Consider the following 18,791-nt stretch of genomic DNA (forward strand, 5'->3'; position numbering starts at 1 on the left):
CAGGAAATATATTTCCATAGTCAAATACAATGAACATTTATAAAAAATTGTTAACAAGCCATAAGGTAAGAACTTGGAAAAAAGTTAATTAACAGAAAAAATAAATGAAAGAATTTTAAATGAAGCACAAAGGGTTGCACGAAGGGGTGCACAAAGGGGAGAACCCCTTTGTCGCGGCGCCTGGTGGTGAGGCGCTTTTCAACTGCCAACATCGATTGAATACCAAAAAATAGCTTGACTATGAAGTACCTTACCAGATAGAAATACATTGTTAATACATTGTTGGCTTCTGTAGACATCATATGTTGATCCCACAGTATTCTTGTCAGTTTCTGAGGTTAACTCATTGCAGTTTCATTGACTTGACTAGAGTTGTTCATCGATTCTGGCAGCCTGTAGTAGTTCTGGCAGGATGCCTTGTTAATTCAAGCCTCTAGAGGCAAGCACTATAATTCTAGAACTGTGTAAAACAAGAATGCAACGAAAAATACAATGAAAGAGTATTGTAGCTCCGAAATACTAGCCAAGGAAGGTTAGTGATAAACTTATGAAGGGGTGGGTAGAGTAATTCAGAGTATTTATACTGTATTTAGGTCATAGTGCCTGATTTACTAAAGCTTGTCTCCCATTCTCTCTCTAGGGGGGAAAAGAAGCTTAATAAATCTGGCCCATAATTTTGGTATTACTAGAATTATAGGTTTTCTCTTACAATAGGTTTAACTCAGAAGTATGTGCTGGAGTAAGCTTTAGTAGACTTTTGAAGGATGTTAGAGATTTGGAGCACAACGGAGTTAGTTTAGAGCAGATGTGTCCTCTGAAGAAAAATAAACAAGTCAAGGTGGTTCTTTTACCAGAGTAGTAAAACAGCACTGCTTTTTATTAACAAAGAAAAATTTGCTGTCTATATACAGAGAAGCAGGAAGTAAGAACACATTTACCAGTACGGAAGCCCTTATAGCTATGTGAGGCAGTGTCCCTAGTGTTCCCCTATTTACCAGTGCAGGACCAGGCTAGATGCCTGGTCCACCTTAAATCCATTGAGGAGAGTATGCTGTATGGGTGGGATCCTGCGGGGCAGGTGGTGCTCAAAGAGCATAGCCAGAGATGAGAATAAGAGCTGGGATCCAGGTGGGGATAACCAGACCAGGTCTGAGGTATCAGGGAGGAAGGAAGCTCCTGTGTGTAACACTGTTCAAACACTGACCTGAGATGAAGCAGCACAACTGTGAGTAGAAAGAGAGGGTACACTGCCTGAAGGTAAAGCAGACTGAATTTTTGCCTCCATGCCTTTGGAAATTACTGCTTGTTCTCACAAGCTAGTTCAGTACTAACTAGCTCAACACAGTCCAGCACAATTATATGAAATACACTTCTAACAGATGCCCATGCCAAAATCATCATTGGTGGTCTCTATTTTCTTTGGTTTTCTTACCACCCAGGAAAAGGATCTGCGCATTATTAGTGGACAAATACTTTGAAATCTTCAGCTCAGCATGTGGTGGCAGTCAAAAAAGCAAACTGAAATGTTAGGAATATTTAGGAACGGAATGGAGAATAAAACTGGGAGTATTGTTTTAAGAGATGTAATCAGTAAGGCAATTAATAAGAATTTAAAAAATAAAATGTCTCTCTATTGCTCCATGGTGAGGCCGCACCTGGAGTACTGTGTGCACTTCTGGTTGCGACATCTCAAAAAAGATAATGGTACAGAGAAGGATGACCAAAATGGTAAAGGGGTTGGAATTTGTCCCCTATGAAGAAGGGCTAAAGAGGTTGGATCTGATCAGCTTGGAGAAGAGATGTCTGAGGGGGGGGGGATATGACAGAGGACTATAAAGTCATGAGTGGAATAAAATGAGTAAATGTAAATCGGTTATTTACTCTTTAAAAAAAAAATGCAAAGACTCTGGGACACCTCATGAAGTTAGTAAGTAGCACATTCAAAATAAATCATAGAAAATTATTTTTCATTCAATGCACAATTAAGTTCTGGAATTCATTGCTGGAGGATGTGGTTAAGGTAGTTAGCGTAGTTGGGTTTAAAAAAAGTTGGGACAAGATCATGGAGGAGAAGTCCATAAACTGTTATTAACCAAGTAGACTTAGGGAACAGACACTACATATCACTGCATGATAGCAGCATGGGATCTATTTAGAATCTGGCCAGCTACTTGTGACCTGGATTGGCCACTGTTGGAAACAGGATACTGGGCTTGATGGACCCTTGGTCTGAACCAGTATGGAAATTCTTATGTTTTTATATACATAGCTGAAATAGTACAGCAAATTTCAGTATCTAATGGAGGAGAATACAGTTCTCTCCATAAATGCAGATCATTTAGAGGGCTATTTCAGTAAGCCACATGCAGTGGCTAATAGATGGTCTACATCCCCTTGCAAAATGTTCACATTTTGATACCGATTAGCATGGAAATAAAACATTTTCTACCAGTGTTTGTTTTATTTATTTAGAACATAAGAACATAAGACTTGCCATACTGGGTCAGACCAAAGATCCTTCAAACCCTGTTTCCAGCAGTGGCCAATTCAGGTCACAAGTACCTGGCAGGGTCCCAAGGGGTAGGTAGATTCCATGCTGCTTATCCCAAAGATAAGCAGCAGATTTCTATAACTCCACCTTAAATAATGGTTTATGGACTTTTCCTCTAGGAACTTTCCAAGCCTTTTTTAAATGCAGCTACATGAATAGCTTTCACTGGCAATGAATATGAAAACTTATTTTATTTATTTTATTTATAAAATTTTATATACCGTCGTTTAGAGAGGTTCCATCACAACGGTTTCCAATATCATCATAATAAACATAGAACAGTGCCACAAAAGTAAAAAACTTAAAAACAGATATAAATTGTATTTATTTATTTGACAGGTTTTCTATGCCCTCGTTTGGAAGTACCATCACAACAGTTTACAAATCAGACAATAAAAATTATTGAATTATACTTCAAATCGAGAGACATTAAAAAACAAATTAATAAAATATCTACAAATAATGCATCAAGACGTTGAGTAAAAAACAATTTTCTCTTTTTGGTTTTAAATGTATTATCTAGTAACTTTGTGTGTCCCCTAGTCTTTGTACTCTTTGAAAGAGTAAACATTGATTAACATTTACTTGTTCCACTCCACTTATTATTTTATAGACCTTTATCATATCTCCCCTCAGCTGTCTCTTCTCCAAGCTGAAGAGACCTAACCTCTTTAGTCTTTCCTTATAGGGGAATTTTTCAGTCCCTTTATCATTTTGGTTGTTCCTCTCTGTACCTTTTCTAATTCTGCTATATCTTTTTTGAGATGTAGTGACTAGAACTGCACACAGTACTCAAGATGAAGTTGTACCATGGAACAATACAAAGGCATTATGATATTCTCTGTTTTTATTCTTCTTTCCTTTCTTAATAATCCATAGCATTCTATTTGCTTTCTTTACTGCTGCAACACACTGAACAGAAGATTTCAACATATTACCTACGATGATGCCTAGATCTTTTTCCTGAATGGAGATGCCAAATGTGGAACCTTGCATAGTGTAGCGATAATTTGGGTTATTCTTCCCTAAGTGCATCACTTTGCACTTGTTCACATTAAATTTCATTTTCCATTTCCATGCCCAGTCTCCCAATTTTGCAAGGTCCTCTTGCAATTTCTCACACTCCTCTTGTGATTCAATTTTGTGTCATCGGCAAATTTGATCACCTCACTTATTGTTCCCATTTCCAGGTCATTTATAAATATGTTGAAAAGGAATAGTCCCAGAACAGATCTCTGGGGCATGCCACTAGTCACCTTTCTCTAATGAGAAAATGTACCGTTAAGCTCTACTCTCTGTTTTCCATTTTTTAACTAGCTCCCAGTCCATAGTAGGACACTGCCCCCTATCCCATGACTTTTTAATTTCCTAAGAAGTGTCTCGTGAAGGACTTTATTAAATGCTTTGTGGAAATCCGGATGCATTATATCAACTGGTTCACCTTTATCCACATGTTTGTTTATGCCCTCAAAAAAAATGTAGCAGATGGTGAGGCAAGATTTCCCTTGGCTAAATCCATGTTGGCTTTGTCCTAAAAAATTATGCCTGTCTTTATGTTCTTTATGAAAGTTTCTAACAATTTTCCTGGTACAGATGTCAGACTCATTGATCTGTAGTTTCCTGGATCACCCCTTGATCCCTTTTTAAAAACTGAAGTTACATTACTATAGTTAGCTAAAGTATTTTTTACCCGCGCCCTCCTAAGCTCAGGGCAGGGTAATCACTCATCCTACTCCACAACTGCAAAGTGAAAATATACTCCAGAATCTCTTAGAAAATGAAGTAGAAATAAAAATATGAAATAGCTTAGTTGGATAAGTGTCCAGCTATCTTGTTCTTCTGTAGCCATTCTATCTATTTAAAGCTCTGATGTAGCCAGCAACCTTCCAAAGCACACATCAGTTTAATTGTCCCACTTATGTTACATTGTATTGATTCACATGATGATAGGGCAAATTCAGCAGTTACTGTTGGCTCTCTCTGCTGGGTAGTGCTTTTCAAAGCAAAGGCTCAACCACGAGTACCAAGAAGCTAGCAAAAGACCTCCAGAACAAAGCTGTGGAAAGTCAAGAGAACTGGGAATGGGTTTAAAAGAATTGCAAAGTCCTTGGACATCCCTCGGAGCATGGTCAAAATAATTTTTAAGAAGTGGAAGGCATATAGGGTACCACCAAGACCCTGTCTAGATCAGGCCATCCTTTCAAACTGAATGAGCGAGCAAGAAGAATGATTAGGGAGGTAACCAATAAGCCAGTGGCAACATTGAAAGAGGTACAGGTTTCCATGGTCAAGACGAAGCATAGTGTGCATGCTACAGCAATATCCCAAGCACTCCACAGATATGGCCTATATGGTATGGTGGCAAGAAGGAAGCCATTATTCAAGAAAGCCCACCTTGAATTCCATTTGAAGTATGCATAGGAACACCTGGGATTAATCTAGCCATGTGTCTAAATGTTTTGTGGTCTGGTGACACTAAACTAACCTTTTAGTCTGAATGCAAAGCAGTATGTTTGACACAAACATCACACAGCGCATCACGATTCCTACTTTGAAGCATGGTAGTGGCAACATCATGTTATGGGGGTTGTTTCTCATCGGCAGAGACTAGAGTATTTATCAGGGAAATGAGGACAATGAATAGAGAAAAGGACAGAAAAGTTCCTGAGGAACACCTGCTGATGACCTCTGCAAGAAAGCTGACACTGGGACAGAAGTTCACCTTTCAGTATGACAGCAACCCAAAACATACAGTCAAAGTTACACCGATTTAAAGATCAAAAAGGTAACTATCTTGGAGTAGCCCAGTCAAGGTAACCTCGGTCCAATGGAAAATTTGTGGAATGGTTTGAAGATTTCTGTCCATCAGCGCTCCCTGTGGAACTTGACAGTGCTTGAACAATTGTGTAAAAAAAAAAAGATCCAGATGTGCAAAGTTAGTGCAGACCTATCTCAACAGACTCACAGCTGTAATTGCTGCCAAAGGTGCTTCCATCAAGTATTGATTCGAGGGTAGAGACTTTTCCAATTGGATTTCAGTTTTGTTTTTTGGATACATATATGCTTTGTCCACCAATAAAACATTTTTGGCCCAGAACAGTATGACATAAGGTACGTTGATGAGTGAGAAAAAAATCCCCGTTTTTAAATGCATGCAAGTTTGACACAAAAAAATTTGAAAAAATGTTCCCATAGCCACTGTAGCATCAAAGAAAGTTTCTTTTTCTTCTCTTCCTCCCCATCAAGTCTAGGGAATGGTTTTGCCCTAGAACATCTTTCTTATTGGGTTTAATGAAAAAGGAGTTTCTCAAGAATAGGTAACATAAAATTATTTTAAAAAACCAAACATTTTTCAGACAAGTTTAAAGCAACAATATTTGGGGTTACTGAAAAGCAATGTTGAAGCCTTGGATTCAGAAAATGTTAACTATATACCGGTAATCAGAAAATCGTAATGAACATAAATCGGGTACAGATGCAGCACCTGACTTTCTGCTAGCATAGTGGGACATAAAATAACTAGCCATTAAGCCGTTAAGCCCGTAACAACGGGCTACATTAACCTTTTTTTTTTCAGTCCATTTCCTTATCCCTCATTCTCCTCCCCTCCCCCCTCAGTCACTCTCTCCTCCCTCCCCTCAGTCACTCTCTCCTCCCTTCCCCCTCCCCTCAGTCACTCTCTCCTCCCCTCCCCTCAGTCGCTCTCTCCTCCCCTCCCCTCAGTCGCTCTCTCCTCCCCTCCCCTCAGTCACTCTCTCCTCCCCTCCCCTCAGTCACTTCCTCCTCCCTCCCCTCATTCACAACCCCTTCGGATGGCGCAGACGGAAGATCTCCGGGGGAGGTCCCTCCCTCCCTCGTGCGCGCCGCCACCGCTACTGCTCGCCGCCGCCGTTACTGCTCGTGCTCCTCACTGTGGCATTTTGGTTACTGGCAAGCTCTGACCGACGTGCTGCCCGCACATGCGCGGTAGAGTTGCTCTCTACTGCGCATTTGCGGCACGTCGGTCAGGCTTCATTTATCTAGTAGATTGAGAGAGAGACAGCTTTGACTTTTAAGATATTACAGAGATACCTGGATCCGGTTTCACATGATCCCAACAAAACTGCATTATTTAATGTACATGCAACGGCCATAAACCTGCCAGAATTGAGTAAATAAGCGTGGTATTTCCTAATTCACAGGTGGGTAGAGAGAAGGTGAATCATTTCAAGTTCAAACTTGATGTTAAATGTCAGTCGTCTTGATGTCTAAGTTATAATGTTCAACAGAAAAGCCTTAAACTGTGAACAGTGTCCCAGGAATTTTTTATCGAGCAGCAGTATGTTGTCTGCAGGAGTTGTTCTTGAAATTAATCTGGGACTGATTTAAACTTTTGGACCTGGTAGAGATAAGGCTGCAAATCAAGGAAGCCAATTTTCAGTAGTCCATGGGGACAAAGCACGCAGTTGCATTTTTTGTATTTGCAGACCCTGCATCTCATTTTCAAAGGGAAACCATGCCTACAAGGTTCCTGGGTATGTAAAACAGAACTTATGATCATTTCACCCCAACCCATCAATCCTCTACCCACCTCCTCAGCCAACTCCCCCCTTGCTCCCCCAGTCCTCTCGCAAGCCGTAAGAGACCTAGGAGTTATTCTTGACCCTCAATTCAGCTTACAGAAATTCATCTCCTCCACCCTCAAAGACTGTTACTATAAATTACACACCCTCAAAAAACTTAAACCCATTCTGCACTTCAACGACTTTAGGACAGCCTTACAAGCCCTAATATTATCTAAAATTGACTACTCAAATGCCCTACTCCTAGATCTCCCGAAAAACAGCCTTGCCCCCCTGCAGTTGCTGCAAAATGCAGCTGCACGCGTATTAACAGGCACCCGTAGAAAAGAACATATTACACCCATTCTGAAGCAACTTCACTGGCTCCCCATCGCTGCCAGAATTCAATTTAAAACCCTTACCCTTATCCACAAAGCCATACACAATCCTGACATGCATTGGTTCCCTGCCAGCTTACACCTCCGTGCCTCTTCCAGACCCACCAGAACGCCCTACACCGCAAACATTCACACTCCTTCGACCAAACTCTTCCATCTCACAGCCACTAAACAACGTGCAATATCCCTAGCTGGTCCATCTTTATGGAACGCCATGCCCACCCACCTACGCCTTGAGAAATGCCCTAAAACATTCAGACAGAATCTCAAGACCTGGCTGTTCACATGAGCCTACGCATGAGCCACACTTCCCTTCTCTGCTATTCTCCCACGCCTATTCTTTCGCCACCCCTACTGAATTCCCCCCTCAATTTTCTCCTCCCAGTATACTATTATACTTTTTCTTGTATTTAAGCATGATATTTTGTATGTAAATATTTGTACAGTTTAAAATTAGTTTCCCTTACCCCTCCACCCCCCTCCACATCCCCTCCCTTAATATCTCCCCAGTTTCTATGTAAAACCTCCTCCCTCCACCCCGTCCCCCCCTTTTGCCCCCCCTCCCCTCTAGTTCTTTTATCAGTTGCATTGTAAAGCCCTGTTGGCCAATTTACTGTTCTATGGAAACCGATGTGATGTTTTCTTAACGAATGTCGGTATATAAAAAACTTTAAATAAATAAATGTATGTGCCTGCATGCTTTGCACCTACCAATTCTGTGGGCAGCGCAATTGAGCCACAATATCACATGCACATTTGAAAATCCAGATGCAATCATGTTTGTTATTCCTGTGTCCTCCCCTCCCCATGCTAAACATACCCATGATAATACCTCTTTGTAATCTGGCTGAAAATATGTAATCGTGCAGCCCTACACTTACTTTTAGCTATTCAAAGGGAGATAATGTGCAACTAGGACAATCCAGCCAGGCAACTTAGTTACCCAACTGAATCCCTTTGAAAACTTTCCTTCCAGTGTTCATTCACCTGTAAAAGCTGAATCAACCAGTTTGGCCATTTTTACTTTCCCAGTATATTTGGTCATTGGAGAATCTGGCTTTTCTGCGTAAGGTTTGAATTGGCCTGTGAATGTATTTGCTGAGCATTGGTTGTTGAAAATGTATTTATAAATGGTAGCTTTCCTAGTGTGTAGACAGATGGACTCAGGATCAGTGGGGTTATGCTCCCCTGCCAGCAGATGAAGACTGAGAAAACTGACATCACAGTATATATAACCCTGCAGTGACCCCAGCCTGCCAGTATTCACCATCTCCAGCAGATGGCGGACGTGCATCTCCCTATGGGGATTGCTTTGAGCTTTTTAAAAGGAGAAATTTGAAATTCTAAATTCAGGAAAAGAAAGACCCACTCTCCTGTGGTGATACCTAAAGGCCCCTCCCCCAGTTGAGAATTCCTAAGGTGACTTCCATGGTCCCTCAGAGGTGTGCCTTGGTCCGGTAGCTGGGTTTCCTGACATGGACTTAGCTGCTAGTTCAGCTGAAATGCAGCAGGTATAGAAGGTAGATGCCCTCTCCTCCAGCAGCCGGAGACTGTCTCTGTACTCAGCTGATAAGCGCTGAGCTCAGAAAAGGTTTTAAAAAAAAAAAAAAAAAAAGGAGAAAGTTTTACCTGAATCAGAGACAGGGATTTCAGGATTTCCTCCGGGCTCTGTTCTCGGTGCGCCGTACCAACGTTTGTTCCCGCTTCCATTGGGGTTCAGGAACTGGGTAGCCTGGTGGGTTGAGCAGCCCCCGGTGGGCTAGGCCCCACATTTTAGGCTTTTTTTCTTCCTCGCCGTGTGGTAGGCTGCAGCGGCCGTTTTCGCGCACTCTTGTGTTTGTTCTGCTGTTCTCTATAGGCCGTCGGTGTGCATGCGTTGTGTGCTCTGTTTTTGGGCCTGCCTTTTTACGCGCTTAACTTGGGGCGCACAGGTTATACATGCGCCTTGTTGTGCTTTCTTCTAGGTGCTTATTTTTTGGGCGCATTTCATTTTTGAGTGTGAACTGTTCTGATGCACATTTAACGCAGTGATGGCACCGGTAAGCAAGAAGCCTAAGCGACTTCCTATTTGTGTTGCCTGTCATATTAGGGCTTCTCAGCCTGACCTGGATTCTAACCTTTGTCAGCACTACTCAGATGTTCAGGAAGAGTTGTCTTCCTCGGATTTTGCTAAGCCTGGCTCTTCCCATTCTGATGATGGGTTGGTCATGGCCTTGACATAGGGGGATGCCAGCTCTTGGTTCTCCCATGACTGTCTCCTCTGCTGGTGAGTGCAGTTCTGTGAGACCAGCTCCAGTTCCTTCTGGGCTTGGTCTGGACCTGGCTGCTTTTTCTTGGGTGGAATTTTTTCAAGGCTTACGAGCCTTTCTTCAGGCACAGTCCTCCACTTCCCCATTTTTGTCTGGCCGGACCCTCGACCAGTGGATCCTCCCTCTTCCAGTCCTATGCTTAAGCACCAGGGCTCGCCTTGGCTCCCTGTGGGTGTTCCTGCCAGGAATCCGGATGGCACTGATGATGAAGTTGATCCTGATTCCCTGGAAGATGGGCAAATTCCTCCAGGGCTGGAACCTTATCAAACCATGTTGCAGTTCTTTCATAGAGATGAACTGTTGGCCCTGATTTCCCAGACCTTGAAACAGCTGGGTGTGTTTGGTTCGGATGCTATGTCAGAGCCAAGGAAGAATCCCATTTTGGTCTCCTTACATAAAGCTGCTTGTTTTTTCCCAGTGATGGATGCCATCCAGGAATTGATTAATCTGGAATGGGATGCCCCAGAGGCAAATTTTAAAGGGGTTCGGACATTGGAAGGCCTGTACCCCCTGGATCCGGCTGTGAGAGAGCGTTTGCGTTTTCCCATAGTGGATTCTCTGGTATGTGTCGTGTCTAAGCGGATGACTATCCCCATAAAAAGAGTAGCAGCCTTGAAGGATGTATATGATAAAAGGATTGAGGCTATTCTTAAGCATGCCTCTGAGGCAGTGGTGATGAATGTACAGACTCCCTCCTGTTGCGCCCTAGTGGCGAGATCTTGTCTGTTTCTCTCTCAAGAGGTTGATGAGTCTGGAGGGAATGCTAGAGTGGTTATGGAGCCTACTGCCTCCTCTTTAGCAGACACAGGCCGTGATTCGGTCTGGACCTCTGCTAAGGAGTGGCTTCGGTGATAGCAGCCAGGCATCAATTCTGATTGTGAAATTGTTCATCTGACACAGCTTCCAAAGCCAGTCTTACCAAGACGCCTTTTAAAGGCTCACTCTTGTTTGGGAGCGAGTTGGAGAAACTGGCCAGTAAGTGGGGCAAATCTCCGGTGCCTCAGTTGCCAGAGGATATGAAGCAGTTACAGCACCTTTTTGGAATGAGGGGTCGTTTCCGGGGTTCATGGGGTTTTTGTCCCTACAGAGGGACAACCTTTCAGTGGCCTTGGCCTTTCAGTAGGTCTCAGTCCTTTCATCCCCGGCAGCCCAAGAGAATAGCAGGATCAGGTGGTGGACCTTCCCGAGCTTCCCAATGAAGGTTGCCAACCCACCTTCTGGAACAAGAAATTGGAAGGCTTCTCTTTCTCTCTTATTGGAGGTGGGTCGAGATCACGTCAGACCAGTGGGTCCTGGAGGTAATTCTCGAAGGATGTGCACTGGAATTTTGTAGTATTCCTCAGGACATGTTCTTGATGTCCCCTTGCCACTCCCCGCAGAAGATGCAGGAAGTGGAGTTCCTGCTTCAAAGGCTCCTCAGACTGAGGGCCCTAGTTCCGGTGCTCATGTCTCAAGAAAGTATGAGGTGATATTCCATTTATTTTGTTGTGCCCAAGAAGGAGGGCTCCTTTCATCCCATCCTGGATCTCAAGAGGCTTTCATCCCATCCTGGATCTCAGTAGGGTCAACTATCGCTTGAAGGTGACTTTTTTTTTTTTTTAATTTTATTTTAAATTTCTCAACTTTCAAAGTATCCATTTTGTACAGAAATGTGGTATATACAATAAAAAGAAAAAGAAAAATACTTATTGGAAAATTCTCTTATACAGAAACACCAATACCCTTTAGCCCACAGTACATGTGGGGAGGAGATCAGCAAACATAAGGAGAAAAATTGCGGAAAACAAAATTAGCAATGACATAGCTTGAAAGGCATGCATATTTTTCATTAAGGATGATCAACCTAGACATTACTTGCTTGGATCATAATCTTCTTGGAGTCAATAAAACTTTTAAGCTGCTCTGGTGAAAAAAATACATAACTATCTCTGTTATATTAAACAATGCACTTACAAGGAAACCTTAGGAAGAAGGATTTCTTCAATAGCTAAGGTATCCTGGTGTAGAGCCAGGAATTCCTTCCTTCCTTTCCTGAGTTGATTTAGTTAAGTCTGGAAAAATCTTGACTTTTTGCTCCATGAAAAGTACATTCAATTTCTTAAAATAACTCTTCATAACCATGCTGAGATCTTTTTCAGTAAATAAAGATATTAACAAAGTGGCTCTTTGTTATTTCATAATTAGATGACTCAAAAAAAAATCAGTTAGGTTATTTAAATCTGCAGGAGAAATCTAAGTTTGAACATAGGGCGAGAAGGTAGAAAATACACTTTATCCAGGGGGGGAGCTGATTCAGTGGTAAATTCCAGAACATCCAGGAAATATCTTCTTATGGTAATTCATGGAATCTCTCCCACAATCCTAGGAAAGTTCAATACTTGCAAACTTAGATGCCTTAAAGTATTTTCTATAAACTCCACTTTCCTATTTAAGACACTACAGTCTTGAATAATTGCAGACTGAACACCTTTAACATGTTGAATTATTTCTTCCATACTTCTAAACTTATCAGAAATTTCCTGCTATTGAAAATCATTGTGCTTAACAATAGTGTCCACTTGCTGCGATAGTAAAATAATCTTTGAAGAGTAATCTGAGAAAACTTTTCCCACAGAAGACATTAAGTCCCACAAAGATTCTAGAATAACTTCCGCAGGCTTCTCAGAAAAAGGTGGTAGGCCATTAGGTAGGAGAGCCTAGCAGTTAATATCTCACTTCCACTCTCTGCCCTGGTGATCATATAAGCCGACACCAGAGTGCTGGCTCTCTTCCCACCGATCATTGAGGAACTAAGCACAGGCATTTCCATAGCCGCTGCTCCCTTGACCTCCGACAATTGAGTTCCCTCCTCTGGGCTCAATGCAGGGTGAAGTGACAAGGCTGTCCATGTAGCCAGTGGTTGACGTTAATCCTGGGGGCTCAGTGCCATCACCTCCGAGACTGGGGTGGGCTCTCCTTCACTTACCTCGGCAGCCAGAACTTGGGCCCTGAATTGCTATGCCATGCCTCAGTACTGTGAAATTGTTTTCTGCCCGGGTAAGGTAGAGGAAACCAAGGGATAAGTTCTTATTCTCCCCTTTGTCTTCACAGGCATTTTGATCAAGAAAAAATTCTTAAAGGAAAATAGCGAGCGGGCTGCGCTGTGCACAGGTCAAGCCGCCATCTGGCTCCTCAAGGTGACTCATTTTTGAATGGAAACCTTATGCTCTGTAATAATGGTGGTGCAGTCGGGGGAATTTCTGACCTCCTTGGATCTGTCAGAGTCTTCCCTTCATATTCCCATCTGATTAGAACACCAACGCTTTCCTCGCTTTGAGGTGTTGGGGCGCCATTATCAGTTTTGGGCGCTGCCTTTTGGTCTAGCCACTGCTTCCAGAACATTTTCCAAGATTGTGGTGGTAGCAGCGGCCTTGCAAAAAGAATCCTGGTGCATGCGTATTTGGATGACTGGCTGATTCGAGCAAATTCTCAGGAAGAGAGCCGCTTGGTGACACACAAGGTGATCTCCTTATTGCAGGAGCTCAGTTGGGTGGGGAACCTGATCAAGAGCAATCTTCAACCATCCTAGTCAATGGAGTATCTGGAGGTCTGGTTCAACATGGGACAGGACAGAGTTTTCCTACTGGAAGTTCAGATCCAGAGATTGATGTCTCAAGTGCGTCAGTTGATGAACACCATACTCCTGACATATGGTCCTATCTACAGGTACTCAGCTTTATGGCAGCTATCCTGAAGTGGTGCCGTGGGCAAGAGTGCATATATATCCTCTTCAGCACTCTCTTCTATCTTGTTGGAACCCACAGTACCTGGATTATGCGTTTCGGCTCCACTTGCCAATGGAAATCTGCTCCCACCTCCAGTGGTGGTTGCAGGAGGAATATCTGAGAAAGGGAGTATCCTTGTCCTCTCCGGCCTGGTGGATACTCATCACAGATGTGAGTCTTAATGGTTGGGGGCTCACTGTCTGGAGCTATCGGCCCAGGGGTCCTGAAATACTGAAGAGTCCTGCTGGAACAAAATCGTCTGGAGGCCTTGGCAGTACGCTGGCATACTTGCAGTTCAGCCACAGGCTGCGGAATCAAGCGGTTCACATGATGTCTGACAATGCGATGATGGTGGCCTATATCAATCGCCAGGGAGGAACCAAGAGCCAGCAAGAAAAGTAAAAAGTCATGGGATAGGTGGCAATGTCCTTTCGTGGATTACAAACTGGTTAAAAGACAGGAAATAGAGTAGGATTAAATGGACAATTTTCTCAGTGGAAAAGGGTATACAGTGGAGTGCCTCAAGGATCTGTACTGGGGTCCGTGCTTTTCAATATATTTATAAATGATCTGGAAAGGAATACGATGAGTGAGGTAATCAAATTTGCAGATGATACAAAATTATTCAGAGTAGTTAAATCACAAGCAGATTTTGATAAATTGTAGGAGAACATTGTGAGATTGGAAAATTGGGCATCTGAATGGCAGGTGAAATTTAATGTGGATAAGTACAAGGTGATACATATAGGGAAAAATAACCCATGCTGTAGTTACACGATGTTAGGTTCCATATTAGGAGCTACCACCCAGGAAAGATATCTAGTCATAGTGGATAGTGCTTTGAAATTGTCGGCTCAGTGTGCTGTGACAGTCAAAAAAGCAAACAAAATATTAGGAATTATTAGGAAGGGAATGGTGAATAAAACGGAGGATGTCATAATGCCTCTGTCTCGCTCCATGGTGAGACCACACCTTGAATACTCTATACGATTCTGGTCGCCGCATTTTAAGAAAGATATAGTTGCGATGGAAAAAGTACAGAGAAGGGTGACCAAAATGATAAAGGGGATGGAACAGCTCTCCTAGGAGGAAAGACTAAAGAGGTTAGGGCTGTTCAGCTTGGAGAAGCAACAGCTGAGGGGGGATATGATAGAGGTCTTTAAAATCATGAGAGGTCTAGAACGGGTAAATGTGAATCGGTTATTTATGCTTTTGGATAATAGAAGGACTAGGGAGCTCTCCATGAAGTTAACATGTAGCACATTTAAAACTAATAGGAGAAAATTCTTTTACACTCAGCGCACAATTAAACTCTGGAATTTGTTGCCAGGGGATGTGGCTGGGTTTAAAAAAGACTTGATAAGTTCTTGGAGGAGAAGTCCATTACCTGCTATTAATCAAGTTCACTTAGAAAATAGCCACTGCTATTACTAGCATCAGTAGCGTGGGATATACTTAGTTTTTGGGTACTTGCCAGGTACTTGTAGCCTGGATTGGCCACTGTTGGAAACAGGATGCTGGGCTTGATGGACACTTGGTCTGATCCAGTATGGCAATTTCTTATGTATTTAAGTGTCACAGGAAGTAGACCAGCTGATGTTATGGGCGGCAGATGATCTCAGCCTCCTACATTGCAGGAAAAGACAACGCATGAGTGGACTTTCTCAGCAGGGAGTTTCTGGACCCAGGAGAGTGGGTGTTATAAGCCGAGGCATTTCAGCTGATTGTGGATCGCTGGAATCTTCCATTCCTAGACTTGCTGGTGACTTCTCAAAATGCGAAGATTCCTTGCTTCTATAGTCGCAGGAGAGATCTGTGGTCCCTGGGAATAGATGCTCTTGTACAGGTCTGGCTGGAAGACAAATTGCTTTATGCCTTTCGTCCTTGGCCCTTGCTGGGCAGGATAATTCGCAAGATCGAAGGCCATAGGGGGCTAGTACGCCTGGTGGCGCCGGACTGGCCCAGGTGTCCATGGTACGCGGATTTGCAGTGACTCCTGTTGGAGGCCCCCCCCCCCCCCCTTCGTCTTCTGCCGCACATGGATCTGCTTCAGCAGGGACCAGTTTTTCACGAGGATCCGACTCTATTCTGTCTTACAGTTTGACCCTTGGGAGGGCTCACCTGTTAAAGCGTGGTTATTCCTCTGCATTGATTGACACTTCACTCACTCCATACTCACAAGTTCTCCACTTCCTTGGCTTACGTGCGAGTTTGGAGAATTTTTGAGGCCTGGTGTGAGGAGTGGGGTGTTCTTCCTAATTTAGTTAAGATCCCTCTCATTCTGGATTTTTTGCAGGATGGATTGAACAAAGGCTTGGCCATTAATTCCTTGAAGGTGCAGGTTGCAGCTCTTGTCTGTTATAGAGGCCTGATGAATGGTGTTTCCTTGTCGCCTTATCCTGATGTGGCCCATTTTTTGAAGGGAGAGAAGCATCTTAGACCTCTGAGGTTACCGGTTCCATTGTGGAGTCTTAATTTGGTACTGGACTTTTTGGCGGGCCCTACTTTCTGACCACTGCATAGCCTTTCCTTAAGGTTGTTGACTTTGAAGATTGTGTTTTTGGTGGCTGTATGTTCTGCATGTCGGATGTCCGAGCTGCAGGCTTTGTCTTGCCGGGAGCCGTTCCTTCGGGTGACTCCAGGGGCATTACAGCTGCGTACTGTTCCATCCTTCTTGCCCAAGATAATCTTGGACTTTTACTTGAATTAGTCCATCTCTTTGCCATCCCTAAATAGGGATGGCGGAGGAGTTTTGCTTTTTGCACTCCTTGGGTGTTAAGCATCTTGTCGTGCTGTATCTGGAGTTCTGAGTCTTTTCGAAAGATGGATCACCTGTTTGTTCTCCATGGCGGGAGTAAGCAGGGAGCTTCTGCTTTGCAGGCTACCATAGCTCATTGGATTGGAGGTGGTCATGGCTAAGTATGTAGATCCTGGAAAACCGTTGTCTACTCAGGTTAGGGCTCATTCCTCTAGGGCATGGGCAGTGTCATGGGGGGGGAGTTAGTCTATTGTCTCCCGTCGATATCTGCTGAGCTGAAACGTGGTCCTCCTTACACACTTTTTTTCCCAGGTTTTATCATCCAGATGTGCAGGCTCAGGATGATGCAGCCTTTGCATGTGCAGTGTTGACTGGACCGCGGGCAGCCTCCCACCCTGTTGGGTAGTAGCTTTGGTACATCCCACCGGTCCTGAGTCCATCTGTGTACATGCTAGGAAATGGGGAAATTACTTACCTGATAATTTTGTTTTCCTTAGTGTAGACAGATGGACTCAGCTTCCCGCCCTTGGCTACCCACATGAGTGTGTCATTAGTCCTCATGTGGGGCTCTGGGTCCCAAGGGATCCAGTCCCTAGCTTGGGGTACCTTGAATCTTATGTGAGATCACTGTTTATGGTTGGTTGAGTACAGTTCTGGTTATCTGTTATTAATCAAGTTTTTTGCTAGTCTGTCCACAGTTGCATTTGAAGGGAATACTGGCAGGCTGGGGTCACTGCAGGGTTATATATACACTGTGACGTCAGCTTGCTCCGTCTCCATCTCCTGGCAGGAGAGCATAAACCCACTGGTCCTGAGTCCATCTGTCTACACTAAGGAAAATGATATTATCAAGTAATTTCTCCAATGTTATGGTTTTATAAAGAAAAAATTTGTTCATGAGATTTTGAAATTAACTCTCTTCTGTTTTTTATTGCAGGATCTCCGTTCTCTTTTGTTTTCTTTAGATTGGATTAAAGCAAAAACAGAACTTCTAGGGCCCGCTCATCTCATTCATGAATACATAGAATACAGGCATATATTAGATGAACAGGTATAGCTGACAGATTCTTTAAGGAAAGACCTTTTTAAAATCCTACCTGTCGTGTTGTCTGACTCTCGGTTCCATGTTTATTCAGCCTAAAGGAGAGGTCATTCCACTTTGTTTATAAAGGGCAATTTTCAAAGTTGTTTAATCTGCAAGCTAGCTGGCTGTAAACTGCCCTCCCTCTGTGTGGCTAAAAGTATGCATGGGATTCTACAATGTGCAAGCTTTTAGCTGTGTCTAGAGAAGGCTTTCCTGGGGGAGGTAAAAAATGCATGTAGCTTGCATTTCAAATCTGTGCGCGTTATTTTCCATGCAAAAATGTGCTCGCAAAACAGCAGGTGCAGATGTCCACAGGTACTCTGTAAGCACAGCACATTTCAAAATTAAAATACTTCTTTTTTTTTTTTTTGCTTTGAAAAATTGGTGTAGTGTCTATGGGTAAAACGTACTTGAGGACTTTGTCCCAATGAGGACGATTTGCTAGCTCCCCCTCCCCCTCCCCCCACTGTAATATTTTTGATTAAAAAAAAACAAAAAAAAAAAACCTGTCTTTCTATCAAATCTTTTTTTTTTTTTCCATTAACTTTCCCTATCTGCAGCTATATTGACTAGGTAAAAAAAAAAAAATCTGCAAAATCCTATTCGCTACTAACTTTAATTTTCATTATGTGCATTTCTCCATGTCTTCACCCTAAAATTGTGCAATTGAGTTCTCAAACATTTAACAAAGTAAGAAACCAAACAGTGCAGAGTAAAGAAAACCCTTCCAAAATGATGTGAAAATTTTGCAGATCGGAACCTTAAATTGGATATAGAGGATGTGTTGAGAATAGGCACCATGCACGAATACAGAGCTTCTTTGTGAAAGCCTAAGGTTAATTACACCACGCTGAGCAAGAAGTCATGTTTACATTTTGGGCATCTGAGTTTGCTTTCACGTGTCACGAACAGGTCTAAATTTTAAGATAATGGCAAGTATAATTTGAGACATCTGCATACAATCCTTCTAGAGAATGCAGTAATGTTATTTGATTTGTATAGTTTTCTTATTCTGAAACAAAAAAACTTGGGGCAACAGTTGACCATCCTTGGTGTAGAATACTGTTCAAAAACAAGTCTAGACGTAGCAGCAAGCATGTTCTTTCCAAAGAATGGGATACAGCATAAAATGAATAGCTACGAAGGGATTTTCAGAATTTAAAAAGACTCGTGTATGTAATAGGACACAGATTAACAGAAAATGGTTGCGTTTTTGAAGCAGAAACTGCAGTGGTTACATTAGTAGAACTTAATTTCCTTAGCGTTTGGATAGGTCAATCCCAATGAGTGGTTTATGCACCTCCAGATGGAGACTAAGCAAAAGTTGACATCACGGCTATATAGTCCCGCCCCATCATCAGCCAGTATTCTCCATCTGTAGCAGAT

The 18,791-nt window shown here is 42.8% G+C and overlaps 1 protein-coding gene across 5 annotated transcripts in view; it reads left to right on the plus strand.

Annotated features, from left to right (window-relative positions):
* The window catches only part of APAF1 (apoptotic peptidase activating factor 1), a 223,331-nt gene that overhangs the window by 74,224 nt on the left and 130,316 nt on the right, over positions 1–18,791 (plus strand). For all 5 annotated transcript variants that reach the window (XM_029599744.1, XM_029599743.1, XM_029599746.1 and 2 more), the window contains one exon: positions 17,259–17,372. In XM_029599744.1, the coding sequence (XP_029455604.1) occupies positions 17,259–17,372 (114 nt within the window). The remainder of the gene's footprint in view (positions 1–17,258; positions 17,373–18,791) is intronic.

Source organism: Rhinatrema bivittatum, chromosome 4, assembly GCF_901001135.1.
Source record: "Rhinatrema bivittatum chromosome 4, aRhiBiv1.1, whole genome shotgun sequence".
In the NCBI taxonomy this organism is placed as follows: Eukaryota; Metazoa; Chordata; class Amphibia; order Gymnophiona; family Rhinatrematidae; genus Rhinatrema; species Rhinatrema bivittatum.